The sequence below is a fragment of the Tursiops truncatus genome, chromosome 11 (genome assembly GCF_011762595.2).
Source record: "Tursiops truncatus isolate mTurTru1 chromosome 11, mTurTru1.mat.Y, whole genome shotgun sequence".
Classification (NCBI taxonomy): domain Eukaryota; kingdom Metazoa; phylum Chordata; class Mammalia; order Artiodactyla; family Delphinidae; genus Tursiops; species Tursiops truncatus.
In genome coordinates this window covers 98,609,717-98,623,968 of record NC_047044.1, presented here as the reverse complement: position 1 = coordinate 98,623,968, position 14,252 = coordinate 98,609,717, and the positions used below count along the sequence as shown (strand labels likewise).

The following is a 14,252-nucleotide window of genomic DNA, read 5'->3' as shown; positions in this document are numbered from 1 at the left end:
CCACCTCGTCTCTGGGCTCAGGCTCCGGTGGGTGCAGCCAGGCTGCCTCTGCGCACAGCCCCCCCCGCCCCCCGCCAGCCAGGTCCCTCCGAGGGGCCTCAGATACCCCCTGGCCTGTCGTGTGCTAGTGGCGTCTGGTTTGCTCAGCCCGCCTCATGGCCCCCCGGAGGGAACCATTCCCTGCTCTGTAGTTTGATGGCTCACACTTGATCCTGTGCCCAGGAGGTGACAGCCCAGGAGGGACAAAGTGTTGTCCCAGGTGAATAGCCACCCCCGTGCCCCGTGCCTGTCCTACTCCTCACACGGTCCTGGGGGCCTTTTCAAGGCAAAGCCGCCTCTATTTCTTCTTCCCCGGGGGTAGCAACAGGTGGGTGGAGCTGGCGAGGCCCCCGGGGCGCTGTCCTCGGCCCTAGCTCGCTCTGCCTTGGCACGTGTACTAGAAAGAGGACAGCTTGGCTTCCATGGAAATGCTTTTGAAACACTGCAACAGCCAATTGTGTGGGTCTCGGGAGCGTAGGTGTAGAGACATAAATAACAACCCAGGACATAAAATACCTGCTACCCAGAAGCAATCAATCTCCCTCCCTCTCCACCTCCGTCCGGCTCCCGGGATGGGTTTGTTCCCAGCAGACGCACACCTCCACGCAGCCACCTGCGGACGTGCAGCCTTCACGTGGCTCCTGCCACCGAGAGACCCGCACACGTGCCCGGACTATCCTCTTGCACTTCAGCACCGACAGCTCCCGTTTCCTCTGTTTCCCTGCCCAGGAGACCAGTGGGCTGCCGGGATGCTTAGGATGCGGATTCGTTTGTGAAAAGTGACAGAGGAGCTCAGGGACAGACACGTCTCTCCTTCTGCCCTGGAGCGTCAATGCCATGGACGGAGAGGCCTGAGAGGAGCACGATGCGCAGAGAGGCCGCAGGAAGGGCTCCGTCATGGCTCCCCACGGAGGAGGCACCTCCATGCACAGCTTGCAGGGCTCCTGGGGGAATAGATGTCACACACGTGAGGCGCCTCGTACCACAGCATGAACTGTAGGCCCTTCTTACATAAAGGAAGGACCTTTATGTAGGAAGGACCTATAGTTCTGCACTTGGCTCATTCCTGGCCACTCGCCCCGAGCCTCTTATAGACGATGCTTGAATTCTCCGTTCCTGTGACGTCCCTCCGTGCTTGCAGCCGTCCAGTCCTGGGATGACTCCCCTGATGGGGACCCCACTACAGCCGCCTGGGGCTGTGACTGTTCGAAGCACTTCCTTCCACTGAGGTGGAACCTGCCTTCCTGCAGCCTGACCCATGCTCTGTGTCGTCGCCTGGGGACCGCAGAGAATGAGGGGGACGCCCCTTCACCTGGCAGCCCTTCTCCCACAGACACAGGCGGCACACCCCCGCTTCCCTCACACTTTGCTCTGGTCTCAGCCCCCTTATCCTCTGCCATGCTTCAGTGTCCCTCTCACCCCGCCCAAGGACCCAGCCAGGCGGCTGGAGGGGCCCAGATGCCTCCCTGCTAACACCTCCAGCCTGCTTAGCAGCTGCGGGGAACGCCGTGCCACACTGGCGCTGAGCGGGCATCAGCCACGGTCTGCAATCTACCCTCCCGTGGCTGCCGAGCAGCGGCTCCTAACCTGCGTCCGGTCCGTGGACGTTTTGCATCCAGACTGAGAATCACACTTTACGTTCACATCCAACCTCACGTTGTTAGATTTGGTCCTTCCTTACAAGCTACTTGGAGTCCCCAGAGCCTTACTCTTTGGGGGTCACCGTTCTCTGCGTGGTGTCATCTACACGCTGATAGGAGCCCTGGGGGAGCGGGGCAGCTCCCCTGGGCTGGTCTGGTTCAGCTCTGAATCAGCACCTTTGAATACAGTCGGGGAGCAGCTGTGAACCCTCACAATCACTGGTCAGCTTCCCCGCCACAAGGCCGCGGAGGGGCTGCCTTGTCAGACCCCTGTGGAAGGCTGGCGCGGTGATTAAGGGCTCTGGCCGGTTCACACTCAGCTCCGGCAGATCAGCTCGTGATCTTGGATACCTGACCTCCTGGGCCTCCGTTTCCGGCTCTGTGAAATGGGAATGACAGTGGTACGGACCACAGAGGGTCCCTGTGAGCCGTACATAATTACCGTATGTAAAACCAGGGCGTGCTGGGGCCCGTAGTTAAATTTTCAGTGAATTTGCGGAACGGATGTGGGCATTTTGGTGGCTTGAAATTGGCCACAGTGGGAGTATTTACACGGAGAAATCAGCAGATGCTACAAATCAGGGCTTCTTTCCTGGAGAGCCCAATGGTTAAGTGTCTCTCGGCACAGCCCTTTGTAAAACACAACAGTGTACGATGTGCAGTTCGCAGCTAATAAATGTTAGCTATTGTTATGATTATTTCATTCATTAACTTGACTAATAGCCCTGTCCAAAGAAGGCAAGAGATTAATCAGATATAAGTGTTCTTAATGAACCTGGACTAGTGGCTCCTGGCAATGGCTGCCTTCCTAACCGATCAGAAGCGGCCCATGAATAATCTCAGGACTGGGTTTTGTGCACCACTCCAGGGGAGGGGGCAGCTGTCAGCCACCCTCTGGGCCCTGCTCCAGGTGCTGTGGAGTTGGCAGGGAACGGAACTGTCTCAGGGAGGGGACAGACAGAAAGCAAGTGGACACACAGCATCACAATAGAATTACAAATAGTGATGGTGCTTTGGAAGGACAGGATGGAGTAGTTGAGAAAACTGGGGGTCTGCTTTGGATGGGGTGGTCGCCCAGGCATGCCGGACCCGACTCACACCGCCCGGCGAGAGGTTCTCTCCCGGCCCTGCTTTCGGTGCTATCATGGGTGAGCCGGAATTGGGTGCGGTGGGAGCGTGTACACTGCTGACAGCAGTGGGGAATCGGGTCGTGATTCTGTCCGCTCGCAGATGCAGGACGGGGGTCTCAGGGAGGTTGGTGACGTGTACCAGGCTGCACGACAGGCCAAGATTTGGGCTCCCCTTTTGACGTCCCAAACTCTGCTCCTCTTATCAGACAAATGGAACAATAAAACCAACCACACACGTTCCCGTGAAGATGATCGAGGTAACATAGGTGACATCACTCTGCCAGCTGCTAGTCAAACGCTACTGGTGTTTTATTCTCAGAATTAGGACTAGTTTGAAGATCTTTTGTCTCTGAACTCCGTGCCCTCTTTTGAAAATTGCTTATTCATCCATCTGTTCACTCGGTAAGGATTTCAGTGAGCTGTCAAGGGCTCTGCTCCATCCTGGAACTAGGAAGCTGAAATAGATAACGGAGAGGAGGGGATCAGAGGCTGGAGGTGGGTCAGGCCCTCAGGAGGGGTGTGCAGCCGGTTCTGTGTCGCCCAAATAGGCGTGTGGGTCACGTGGCTTTGGGGCCACGGGGACGGGGGGGGTGGCATCGGGGCGCCTCCACGGCCCAGTAACCTGCTCTCCGTCTTAACGCTCACGACTCTCACGCCCACTCTTCTGTGGCACAGGGTCTGCTCTGCGAGCCGGGGAGGGGCCTGAATGGGGACACCATGAACTTTGGGCTCTGTGGGGTCAGCTGACTCTGGTGGACACAGTAGGGGCCCAAAGGAGATGGGTCTGGGCTGATTTTTTTTTTTTTAAAGTCAAACAAGGGACCAGGAATCAGAATGACTACATTTCTGTAATAATCACTCAAGACAAAAAGAAAAAAGATCCCACTGAAAACAACCCCCCAAAATATCTGGGTGTCTAATTTGAGAACTTGAAGTTACAGGGGAAAAATCTCCCAGGTTAGAGTTCTTGGGTCCCCATCGTACACGTACGTATGACAAATCCTTCTAAAACCTATCAGCCAGGGTCCTGTCACAGCTGGTTGAACAAAATTTCATCATCCTTATGGAATAGAAGCACAGCTCCAGAGGACGACCTCAGTGCCATCCTGAGAACTGACACAGTCTTAATGATGAGGGATCCAGATTGGGAGTGGGCTTCTGCAGCCGGTAGCTAATCAGAGCCTAAATATCGGAGGCCGAGATCCCCCTTGAAAAGGTTGCCATGGAGACGAGATGCCCGGGGCTGCATGTGCCCACACAGGCCTTGGAGACAACCCAGTGCCCTCACTGGGTTGCCATCAACCCCACCACAAGAGGCAGCATTTTGCAGATTGGACACTTACATCGGGGAGTTTCAGTGGTTGCTAGTGGCGACTCTGGAAAGCAGGAAGAATGTCCCTGATGATTCAGGGGGGCGATTGTATTTGGGTCCATAGAGAAAATGTAACCTCTTTTTCAAAAATCAGGATTGAGGAACTGCTGCAATTTAGAGTCAGACTGGACGTGAAGGCACTGCTCCTTCATTGATGTCAGCCGTCTCCACGGGCAAACTTACAGAATGCCTTACACATGCTCAATACATATTTGAAGACTCAAAACATGTTGGAGCTGCAAAGTATCTGAGGGATTTCTAGGTTCAATCTCTCTCCTGTTTTACCCCGATAAGGAAATTGAGGAAAAGAGGGGAGGAACTATTTGATGGCAGTTACTTGTCAGATGGAACGAGAATATAAGTCGTCTGCCTCCAGGACCCAAGCGTAAGGTTGTGAAGGTTGGGCACTGCACAAAAGCACCTGGACAAGGGGATGAAAGGGGTCTGGAATCCAGGCCGCAGCTGGACTGAAGTGAGGTGTGCATTTTTCCTTTCACAAAGGGCCCATCTACTCAACAAGCCAAGTTGGGGGGGGGGTCATGCCTGTTCCCAGAAATATTTGGATGCAGAAGGGTGATAAGAGGACAGAGGTCCAGGCTGTTCAGCATTGTAGGGGGTTAATTGATTCCTTCTGCATTTGGTAGGCAGAAACTGTGATTTTTGCTGTTCTGTGATCCACTGCACCTATGATATATCTTCTATCTATCTATCTATCTATCTATCTATCATCTGTATCTACCGATTGTCTATATCTATCGTCTATCTATCTATCATCTATATCTATCTATCATCTATATCTATCGTCTCTATCTATCTATCATCTATATCTATCTATTGTCTATATCTATCTATCTATCGTCTATAGCTATCTATCTATCGTCTATATCTATTGTCTATATCTATCTATCTATCATCTATATCTATCATCTATATCGTCTATATCTATCTATCTATCACCTATATCTATCTATCATCTATATCTATCATCTGTATCTATCGTCTATATCTATCTATCGTCTATATCTATTGTCTATATCTATCTATCTATCATCTATATCTATCTATCTATCATCTATATCTTCATCTATATCTATCATCTATAGCTATCTATCATCTATATCTATCTATCATCTATATCTATCTATCGTCTATATCTATCTATCATCTCTATCTATCATCTGTATCTATCGTCTATATCTGTCTATCGTCTATATCTATCTATCATCTATATCTATCATCTGTATCTCTCGTCTATGTCTGTCTATCGTCTATATCTATCTATCTATCTACCTACCTATCATCTGTTGCATCCATATAGATCAGGATAACAGCTAGTGGATAGGAGTGCTAGGGCAGAGATCAGGAAGAGCATACACTCTCACTGGGGGGCACCCGAGGAGTATTCTGTACATTCCTGTCTGTTGGACTGGGTTAGAAGTTCTTGTCCACATCTGCTTCCCACGGTCCTATGGAGTCCTGTCTATGGAATCATGGTTGAGCCTTGTCCTAGGCACCCAGAGTGGAGGCCATGGGGCACCAGAGGCAGGAGAAAACATCTTCCTGTGCCTCAGGGAGGTCGTGATTAATGCAGGAGGAGGGACCGACCCGTAGCCCCACAGTCACGTGCAGACATTACGGAAGAGCCTTCAAGAGATGTGCAAAGAGAAAGAAAACACTTTCAAATGTTTACAAAAATAAGACAAATCAGGCTTTGCATGCAAATGATTAGGCAGGTGGATCCGGCATATATCTGCCAGGTCTTTTTCGGAATAAACTAAATTAGGTACTCTGTTTGCATTTTCAAAACTCCCATGCTTTGTCCCCTTGTGCATGCTCCTTCTGCATCCTGGGTCCTGCTCTAGCTTGAGTTCCCGCCCTTGGGTCTCAGCCCCCGAGGAGCAGAGCTTTGACAGCCCCCTCCCCTTCCGAGCCTTTTGGTGAAGACTAGCCCTTCCTACCCTTCCTTCCCAGGGGCAGGGCTTCTGCGCAGGAAGCAGGAGGACCACGCAAGCCGGGGAGTGATCAGGGCCAATGTGCCCTCGGCCACCCCCAAAAGAAGGAGACTGCCAAATGCCCAGAGGCCACAGTGCTGGAGTCGCCCTCACGCTCTGGAGACCAGTGTCCCCCTCGGAAGCACTTTGCCTCTTCCCCTGGCAGCTGGGAGCTCACAGAGGAGGAGAAGGCTGAGGGCCAGGATGCCAGCTCCGCTGGGGCTCTCCCGTCCCCTCACAAAAGGGCCCCCCTCCAGAGTCGGAGGCTTCGGCAAGCCAACAGCCAGGAGGGGGGGCTCTGGTCCCGGCCCCTCTCAATTACTTCCACCTAACTGCACTGGCATTAAGAAACGGTTCCCCCTGTGGCCCCAACGTGCAACAGATCTACAGTTTTACTCGACAACATTTCGCCTTTTTCCGGACGGCTCCTGAAGGCTGGAAGAATACCGTGCGTCACGATCTCTGTTTCCGAGACAGCTTTGAGGAAGTGCCGGTCAGCACGCAGGGTGGGACCAGCACACGGCCCCCGGTCCTGCCTCTGGAAGCTGACCGACGAGGGACACCGCCGCTTTGCAGAGGAGGCCCGCGCCTTGGACTCCACTCGGCTGGAAAGTATCCAACAGTGCATGAGCCAGCCAGATGTGATGCGCTCCCTCTTCGACCTTTAGTTCCACAAATCAACCATCAGCCCACGCCTTATTAAAGTTATCTTCAGGGAAAAAAAAAAAGAACCCCACTTTGTGCCGGAAGTGCCTGACACCTACTCCTTTCAGAGGGGCCTTATCTGATTAAGCTTTGATTAAACACCACGCCCTGGAGAGCAAATCATCATTAGACACTGCTGATGGGCACCCCGGCACCATCCACTGTGAGGGCGGGGAGTAAAGCCGGTGACCTGAGTGCCCTTTGCATCTAGGAGTCTGTCATCCGCATTCATTTTCAGGAAACTCAGATTCAGGACAGAGGTGGTGTTTTGTTTTCTTTTGTTTTTTACTCCTGAGTACAGGCCATTGTTTAGTTTTCCCAGAAAAGCTCAGGCATTGGGTGTTTTTTTCAGAGGATGGCGCAGACAGAGTTTCCTTCTAGAGGAAAGGTTCTGATGGGACCAGCCAACCCATACATCACCCTGTCAATTGCACAGCCAGTGGCATCTAAGATAGCTTGTGCTCTGATCTTTACAGCAGTGAATGCAAAACGAGATTCCCAAACTCTGTGTATGTCTACGTCAAATGATCAAAAACTCAACTGAGAAGTTCCTCCTGCCGTAGAGGGAGGGGTCTTGGAAGGGACTCAGGAGCAGAGGCCATTTAGAGAAGGGCCTTTGTCCCGATCTTACCCCCGTCACCTCTCCATCGGCCGGTGCCAGATAATACTTGCCTTCTCTAGAGCCCCAACTGCGAGCCTGCACCTCACCTGTGACATTTCATTACATCAGTACAACCTCCCACTATGTAGATGTCACTTCCCCCGGTTGTTCTCTGGGGAACTGGAGTTCGGTTGGGTCAAGTGACTTGCAGAAAGTCATACAGCTAGTGATGAGAAGATCCAGCACTTAAACCCAGGTTTCCTGAGTGTGGAGCCCATGCTCTTGTCAAAACACCAAATTTCCTTCCTCTCCAGCTCTATCTAGATGGGCACCCCCTGGGGCTAAGCCCGGGCTGTGAACAGATACAAGGGTAGGAGAGGCAGCCTCTCTTCCTGCTGTGGGTTTGAATCATCACGGTAGCCTGACATGGGGTGGGGACTCCGAGAAGTGTGAGAGTCGCTGCTTATCAGACCCGGGCTCTGTTTGCACGGTCATCCTTTAACCCCTCTAAGCCTCAGTTTCCTTAAAGAGGAGAATAAGAATAGAGTGTTTACTTCAAAGACTTGTTGGACGATGACAGGACAGGTGCCTGTCTTGGGCTTAGCACGGTGCCAGCCACACAGCAACTGCTCAATACGTTTTAGGGGGAACATGCCAAGAGTTTTCAATCCTCTTAGGGTAAACTAGCTTGGTATAGGGGGAGATAGGCCACCTCCTAGAAGGAGAATCAGAACAGCGCTGACACCTGTAGGTCGATCGGGTCCTGATGCGGGGTGCTCATGACTCCCGGTCAGGGTGCCCAAAAAGTGTGGCCATGGGGTTCTTATTTTCCAGTCATCACCATCTTCAAGGGGAAGGTGGAGGAGGTGGAACTGCCCGAGGAGAAGGTGGACATCATCATCAGCGAGTGGATGGGCTACTGTCTGTTCTATGAATCGATGCTCAACACCGTCATCTTTGCCAGGGACAAGTGGCTGGTAAGCCTGCTGCATGCTGTCCCTTCGCTGGTCTGCCGGCTGCCTCGCTGCTCTGCCCCACCGCCTGCAGCCCAGGAAGAATACAGCCACTGCTTCCGGGCCCCTCTCTTTAAACTAGATTTGCTTCTGGGGACATAATGAGCTTTCTTAGGTCTAACCTTGGCCTCTTTTGGTATAACTGACACCCATTCTTTGCTGTCCAAAGTCGATGCTGGTCACCAAGTGCTAGGGACTTGCATGGCTGCCAGAGAGCCCAGTGTGCTTTTGACCTTGGCTTCTCCAGGCTTAAAAGTTAAAACATCTTCCACCGTCCCTCACTGGACATGTGCCCCTCCTCATGTGTCCCATTGACCCCACCTCGGCCCCTTGAGGTTTCCCATGTACCAAAGTCAAAACTGAGCTTCCCTGCCCAACCCTAGTCCCGGCCAAGGTGACAGACAGTCTGCTGAGTGAGAAATACTGGCAAGGGGGTGCCTGTCTGGTGACTCTATGTGCAGTTCAAAAATGTGATGTCTTTGTCAGGTGAATAGATTACGAGACCCATTTCTCCACAATTCATCAACAGAAACCTGGAGGGCTTATGTTTCCAGACCGGGCAGCATTGTACGTGGTAGCAATTGAGGACAGACAGTACAAGGACTTCAAAATCCACTGTAAGTCACCTTTTGATTCTCTGTTGGGCTTTTTTTTTTTTTTTTTTTTTTTTTGCGGTACGCAGGCCTCTCGCTGTTGTGGCCTCTCCTGTTGCGGAGCACAGGCTCCGGACGCGCAGGCTCAGCGGCCATGGCTCACAGGCCCAGCCGCTCCGCGGCATGTGGGATCCTCCCGGACCAGGGCACGAACCCGTGTCCCCTGCAGGCGGACTCTCAACCACTGCACCACCAGGGAAGCCCTGGGCTTTTTTATTTGTTTATTTTTGCGCGTTTGGGGTGGACAGCGCTTCAGCGGGCTGACGAGCAGCTGCTCTCGCGGCCACAGCTGCCGTGCCTCTGGAGTTTACCTGTGACGCTTTCTGGATTCTTCTCTCTGGATGTTTTCCCCTGGTCCCAAGAGTGGGGTTCTACAGAGAGGGAATAAGCAGCATGGCTGGTGGGAGATAAAGCGGGGAGAGAATGAACACAGTGCGAATGGAAAATGGACGAAGCAGCAGAAGCCGAGGTTTTGCAGAGCTGTCCGGGGGCCTGGAAGCTGTTAAGGGTCACTTATCCCCAGCGTCCACACAGGGGCAGGGACCACGGGTCTCCAGCCAGGCCAGTCGTTTTGAACCCTGCTTTTGTACCCTTCAAACTTTTCAGCATTATATCGATTCTCCTTCCCATTAAGTAAAAGATGGGGAGAGATGGGGTCTGGCCATGTAGGTGTCGGGGACAGGCAGGGGACTTATCCGCACCGGTGTTCATTATGCCTCATCAGCTGAAAAAGTGTTGTCTTAGAAAAAAGCCCCCCAAACCCTCCAACGTTTTATCTGGTCCCCAAAGGGTTGTTGTGTTCTATTTCCTTTAAAGGGTAACCATTCTCAGTGACACAAACCTGGTCCTCCACGAGATTAAACGGATTATGTTTTCATAAGGTTTAGAGACAGCCGTGTGTCCTCAGCCAGAACTAAAAGGACCAAGGGGCAAAGACCCCCCACACACAAGCATGTGTGCGACGTGACCAGAGCACAAGCAGAAATTCCAGACGGTCTAATGGGCTCTGCAGATCTGGGTTCCAGCCCCTGCAGCGCTAAACCCCCTTGGCAAGACCACCTACAGTGGAGGGGTTCCCAGACGGGACAGATGGGCCTCCTGCTCCCAGAGGCTAGGCCTCCAGAGCTCAACAAAGTCTTGTGCCGTCTAATCATTGTTCGTGCCGCTGGCGATACCACAGAATGAGTGCATCTGCGTGTGTGTTCACACCCTTCTGGAAATATAAACTCAGAGCATGAAGTTCAGAGACGGGTTCGGGAGAAGACAGAAACGGGACGATTGTCTGAGGCTCTGTGCCCTATGCCTACAGCCCTTCTGGCATCATTTCCAACATTCGATAAACAATGAGAGGTAGGGGGGCCGAGGTTAGATGATCCTGCTCTGAAGTTGGCCAGCCCTGGCTTCACATCCTATGGGTGACGGTGAGCAAATTACCTAACATCTCTGAGCCTCGGTTGAGATGAAGTCCCCAATCCTATAGACTTGCCGTGAGGATTAAGTGAGGTGATATATACTAAGGGACGCGAGAGTCGTTGGTGCTGCGTGCACCAGCCTGGTCTCCGAATGTATCACTAAACCCCTTCCTGCTCGTGGCTCTGGCCCCCGAGCCTGACTGCCAAGCTCGTTGGCCTCCAGTGGCTCAGAATCTAGGACAGATGTGCCCTCCTGATAAGTTTCAGAAACAGCTCAACAGGGAATGTTGATCAAATGCATATATAAGTAGGACATGTTTTGCCCTGGAGCTGCGCGGTAATGCTGTTTTTGGAGTTCTTGCCGTAACTGTGTAAATCGTGTTTGGGGGAGAACATTCAGACCCATTCTTTGTTCTCACGTGCACTAAATATTGATTGAGCTCCGACCCTCGGCACAGCTCTTTAAGGAACCTCCTCATGGTTTAAAAGCAAACATACCTCACCCTCCTCCTTGCCTGGATCATGGACCTTGGCTAACGCATCTTGCAATGAGGACTGGACCCGTCCTGACAGGCGCTGGGGCACTGGCCGCTACTCAGGTGCCAGCCCAGGACTGGAGACCGTGGGGTGGAGTCTTGTCCTGCCCATCGCAATGTTCATACCTTCTGAAAAAGAAAAGAAAATGAAAAGTCAGCCCCATTTTTTCTTGTGGAAACTCTAGTCTGGCAACACCACTGCCCCCAAACCAAAAATCTCACACACCTTTTACATTTTATTTAACATATTCTCGTTTTCTATTTAAACGTTGTTTTTTTTTTTTAATGCCCTGCTTCTGTTTTTAGTGAAGGAAGCAAGTCCATTTAGAAATCTGTTTTAAATAAACAGGGATTTTGATTGCTCTCAGGTCTTAATCAAGAGTGAAAGCATAAAGGTTAATGATCGCCAAGGGAACAATTGTAAGCAAATTCCAGTTGGCTCAGGAACCAGCTAAAAGAGAAAAACCTTAAAGTGGGGCGGGAGAGGGAGACAAGCCCAGTCCCTTGCAGAAAGGAAATTAAGAAAACAATTTCTCCCCTTCCCTCCCGCCTTCTCCTCCCCTTCCCTCCTTTCTCAACCACGTGCAACGCGGGAACACAGGCATGAGTGAAATACAGAGCCTGCCCTCAATTTGCTCACCGACTACTAGAGAACACACAGAAAGAGAGACGTGATTGTCATGTACGAGGCTCACAGCGCATATTTTGTTGAGTGAATGAATGAGAAAATGAATGAAGGAATAGAAGTAAACCAGCAGACGGATGTGCAAGGTGGACGGTTTAACCCTGAGAGAGGAGCAATCATTACATTTTTTTTTTACTCTGGGGATTTCTAGAATCTCAAAATGGGAAGGAAATTTGGTAGATATTCTATTTGATTTTGTTGCCCAGTACATGAATCTAGAACCTGCTGAGGGTCAGAGGATGGGCACCAGCTTCCCCACTGCCGAGAAGGTGACAAGGAACCCCTCGTGTAGATTTGGTGGTGCCTGTAGCTGAAGGGTTGAAGGGCAGAACCTCTTGGACGGCTCAGATGCTCTCCATGGGTTTCCCTTCCACCACCACCCCGACATCCAGAGTTCTATTTCTAGCCTGTTTTACACAAGGAGCTGACTTTGATCTGAGAGCCTGCAGTGTATTAAACTATTATGCACGCCTTCCTTTCCGACTAGAGGAGAAGCTGTAAGTGGCTCCTGGTAGCACTTGCTCTGATTTTCTCGGAGGCAGAGTCCCATTTGCCCTAGCAGGGAAGCTCCAATTACTCGGGCCAGGGAAGGGAGGGATTGTGTAGCTACAGGTCTCTCCAATGAAGAGTGAAATTTGTTTTCCGGTCTTTCATATTCCTGTCTTTGTTTTCAGTTTTATTATCTCCTCTGATATATCCATTCTGCTCATGAGCCCATTGGAAGAATTCTTCATCTTTGATATTGTGATTTTCACTTCCAGCAGTTCCACTGGCTCTTTTTTATGGTTCCCATCTCACCGATGAAATTCTTCATCTGTTCATGCATGTTTTCTCCATTAGATTCTTTTTCTTTTTTTTAAGTAGGCAGTCTCTCTCTACAGGTTACATTCTTTTTTTAAAATAATTTATTATTTATTTATTTATTGTCTGCGTTGGGTCTTCGTTGCTGTGCACGGGCTTTCTCTAGTTGTGGTGAGTGAGGGCTACTCTTCGTTGCGTGTGCGGGCTTCTCATTGCGGTGGCTTCTCTTGTTGTGGAGCACAGGCTCTAGGTGCGCGGGCTTCAGTAGCTGCAGCACTCGGACTCAGTAGTTGCAGTGCATGGGCTCAGTAGTTGTGGCTCATGGGCTCAGTAGTTGTGGCTCGTGGGCTCTAGAGCACAGGCTCAGTAGTTGTGGCGCATGGGCTTAGTCGCTCCATGGCGTGTGGGATCTTCCCGCACCTAGGATCAAACCCATGTCCCCTGCACTGGCAGGCTGATTCTTAACCACTGTGCCACCAGGGAAGTCCCTCCATTAGATTCTTTAAAATATTCATTACGGGTACTTGAACGTCTCTGTTAGATAATCCCGACACCTGATCTCTGAGTCTGTTTCTATTGACTATTTTTTCTTTTGGTGATGGGTCATGTTTTTCTTTCTTTTCCATGTGTCTTGTAATTTTTATTAATGCTGGGCCTTGTGAGTAATGCTGGACAGTAGAGACAGATGCATAATTTATGCCCAGAGAAGAGCATACCTTTTCCTCTGCCGGGCCATTAAAGTGGGACTTTTAGTCCATCTGGTCTGTAGTTATGGTGGGTCTGGGCTTTGTCGCTGTTTTAGTTGCATTCATTGCACCATAGCATGGTCCTTTTCAAGAGTTTGTTTTAATACAGAAACTAAATGTCACAGGTCCTTCTGATGTTATTTTTTTTAATCCCCAGAAAATTAATTACAGTATTTCCTGCTGACTGATGACCCTCACCCCCCATTCACTCATTCAATAGACAAGACAGAATTACAACAAAAGATTAATATGCCTGATGTCTATCCTCTCCCATCCCTGCGTCGCGTAGTGTAAAGAAGCTAGTGGGAAACGAATGGTCAGCAGAAAGGAGAGAAAAGTCTAATGTCCTGGGTGATCGGTCATTGAATAACTGGAAGTGGGGCAGTCTGGCTGGGGAGATAAGACACGAATTAACCCCTAAGAAGATAACTAAAACACGAGGCATTGGGAAGCAGGACAGGCTTACAAGTTTGGGAATACGTTCCAATTAAAAAAGCGTTATCCGTGGACCTCTACTGTCCAGATGCTCTGCTGTAGGTGCTGAGGGTACAGGAGGAGAGGCCCCATGGTTGAGAGTCGTTGGAGAAGGTGTCACAGTGGCCATTGGAGACTTTAAGTCCATGTGAAAGAGACTTCGAAAATTATTTAGGCCCAGGATTTCTAACTGGTTGGAATTGCCTATGTAGTTTAAGTCCATTTGAAAGGGACTGGAAGGGACTCGAAAATTATTTAGGCCCAGGATTTCTAACTGGTTGGAATTACCTATGTAGTTTAAGTCCATTTGAAAGGGACTGGAAGGGACTTCGAAAATTATTTAGGCCCAGGATTTCTAACTGGTTGGAATTACCTATGTAGTTTAAGTCCATTTGAAAGGGACTGGAAGGGACTTCGAAAATTATTTAGGCCCAGGATTTCTAACTGGTTGGAA

At 50.6% G+C, this 14,252-nt stretch overlaps 1 protein-coding gene and 1 pseudogene across 1 annotated transcript in view; both read left to right on the top strand.

Annotated features, from left to right (window-relative positions):
- PRMT8 (protein arginine methyltransferase 8) overlaps window positions 1-14,252 on the top strand; it is an 80,598-nt gene that overhangs the window by 48,741 nt on the left and 17,605 nt on the right. Inside the window, exons 6-7 of the mRNA XM_073789300.1 lie at window positions 8,313-8,455; window positions 9,021-9,108. Coding sequence (XP_073645401.1) covers window positions 8,313-8,455; window positions 9,021-9,108 — 231 coding nt within the window. The remainder of the gene's footprint in view (window positions 1-8,312; window positions 8,456-9,020; window positions 9,109-14,252) is intronic.
- On the top strand, window positions 2,760-7,016 carry LOC117314124 (forkhead box protein R1 pseudogene; annotated as a pseudogene).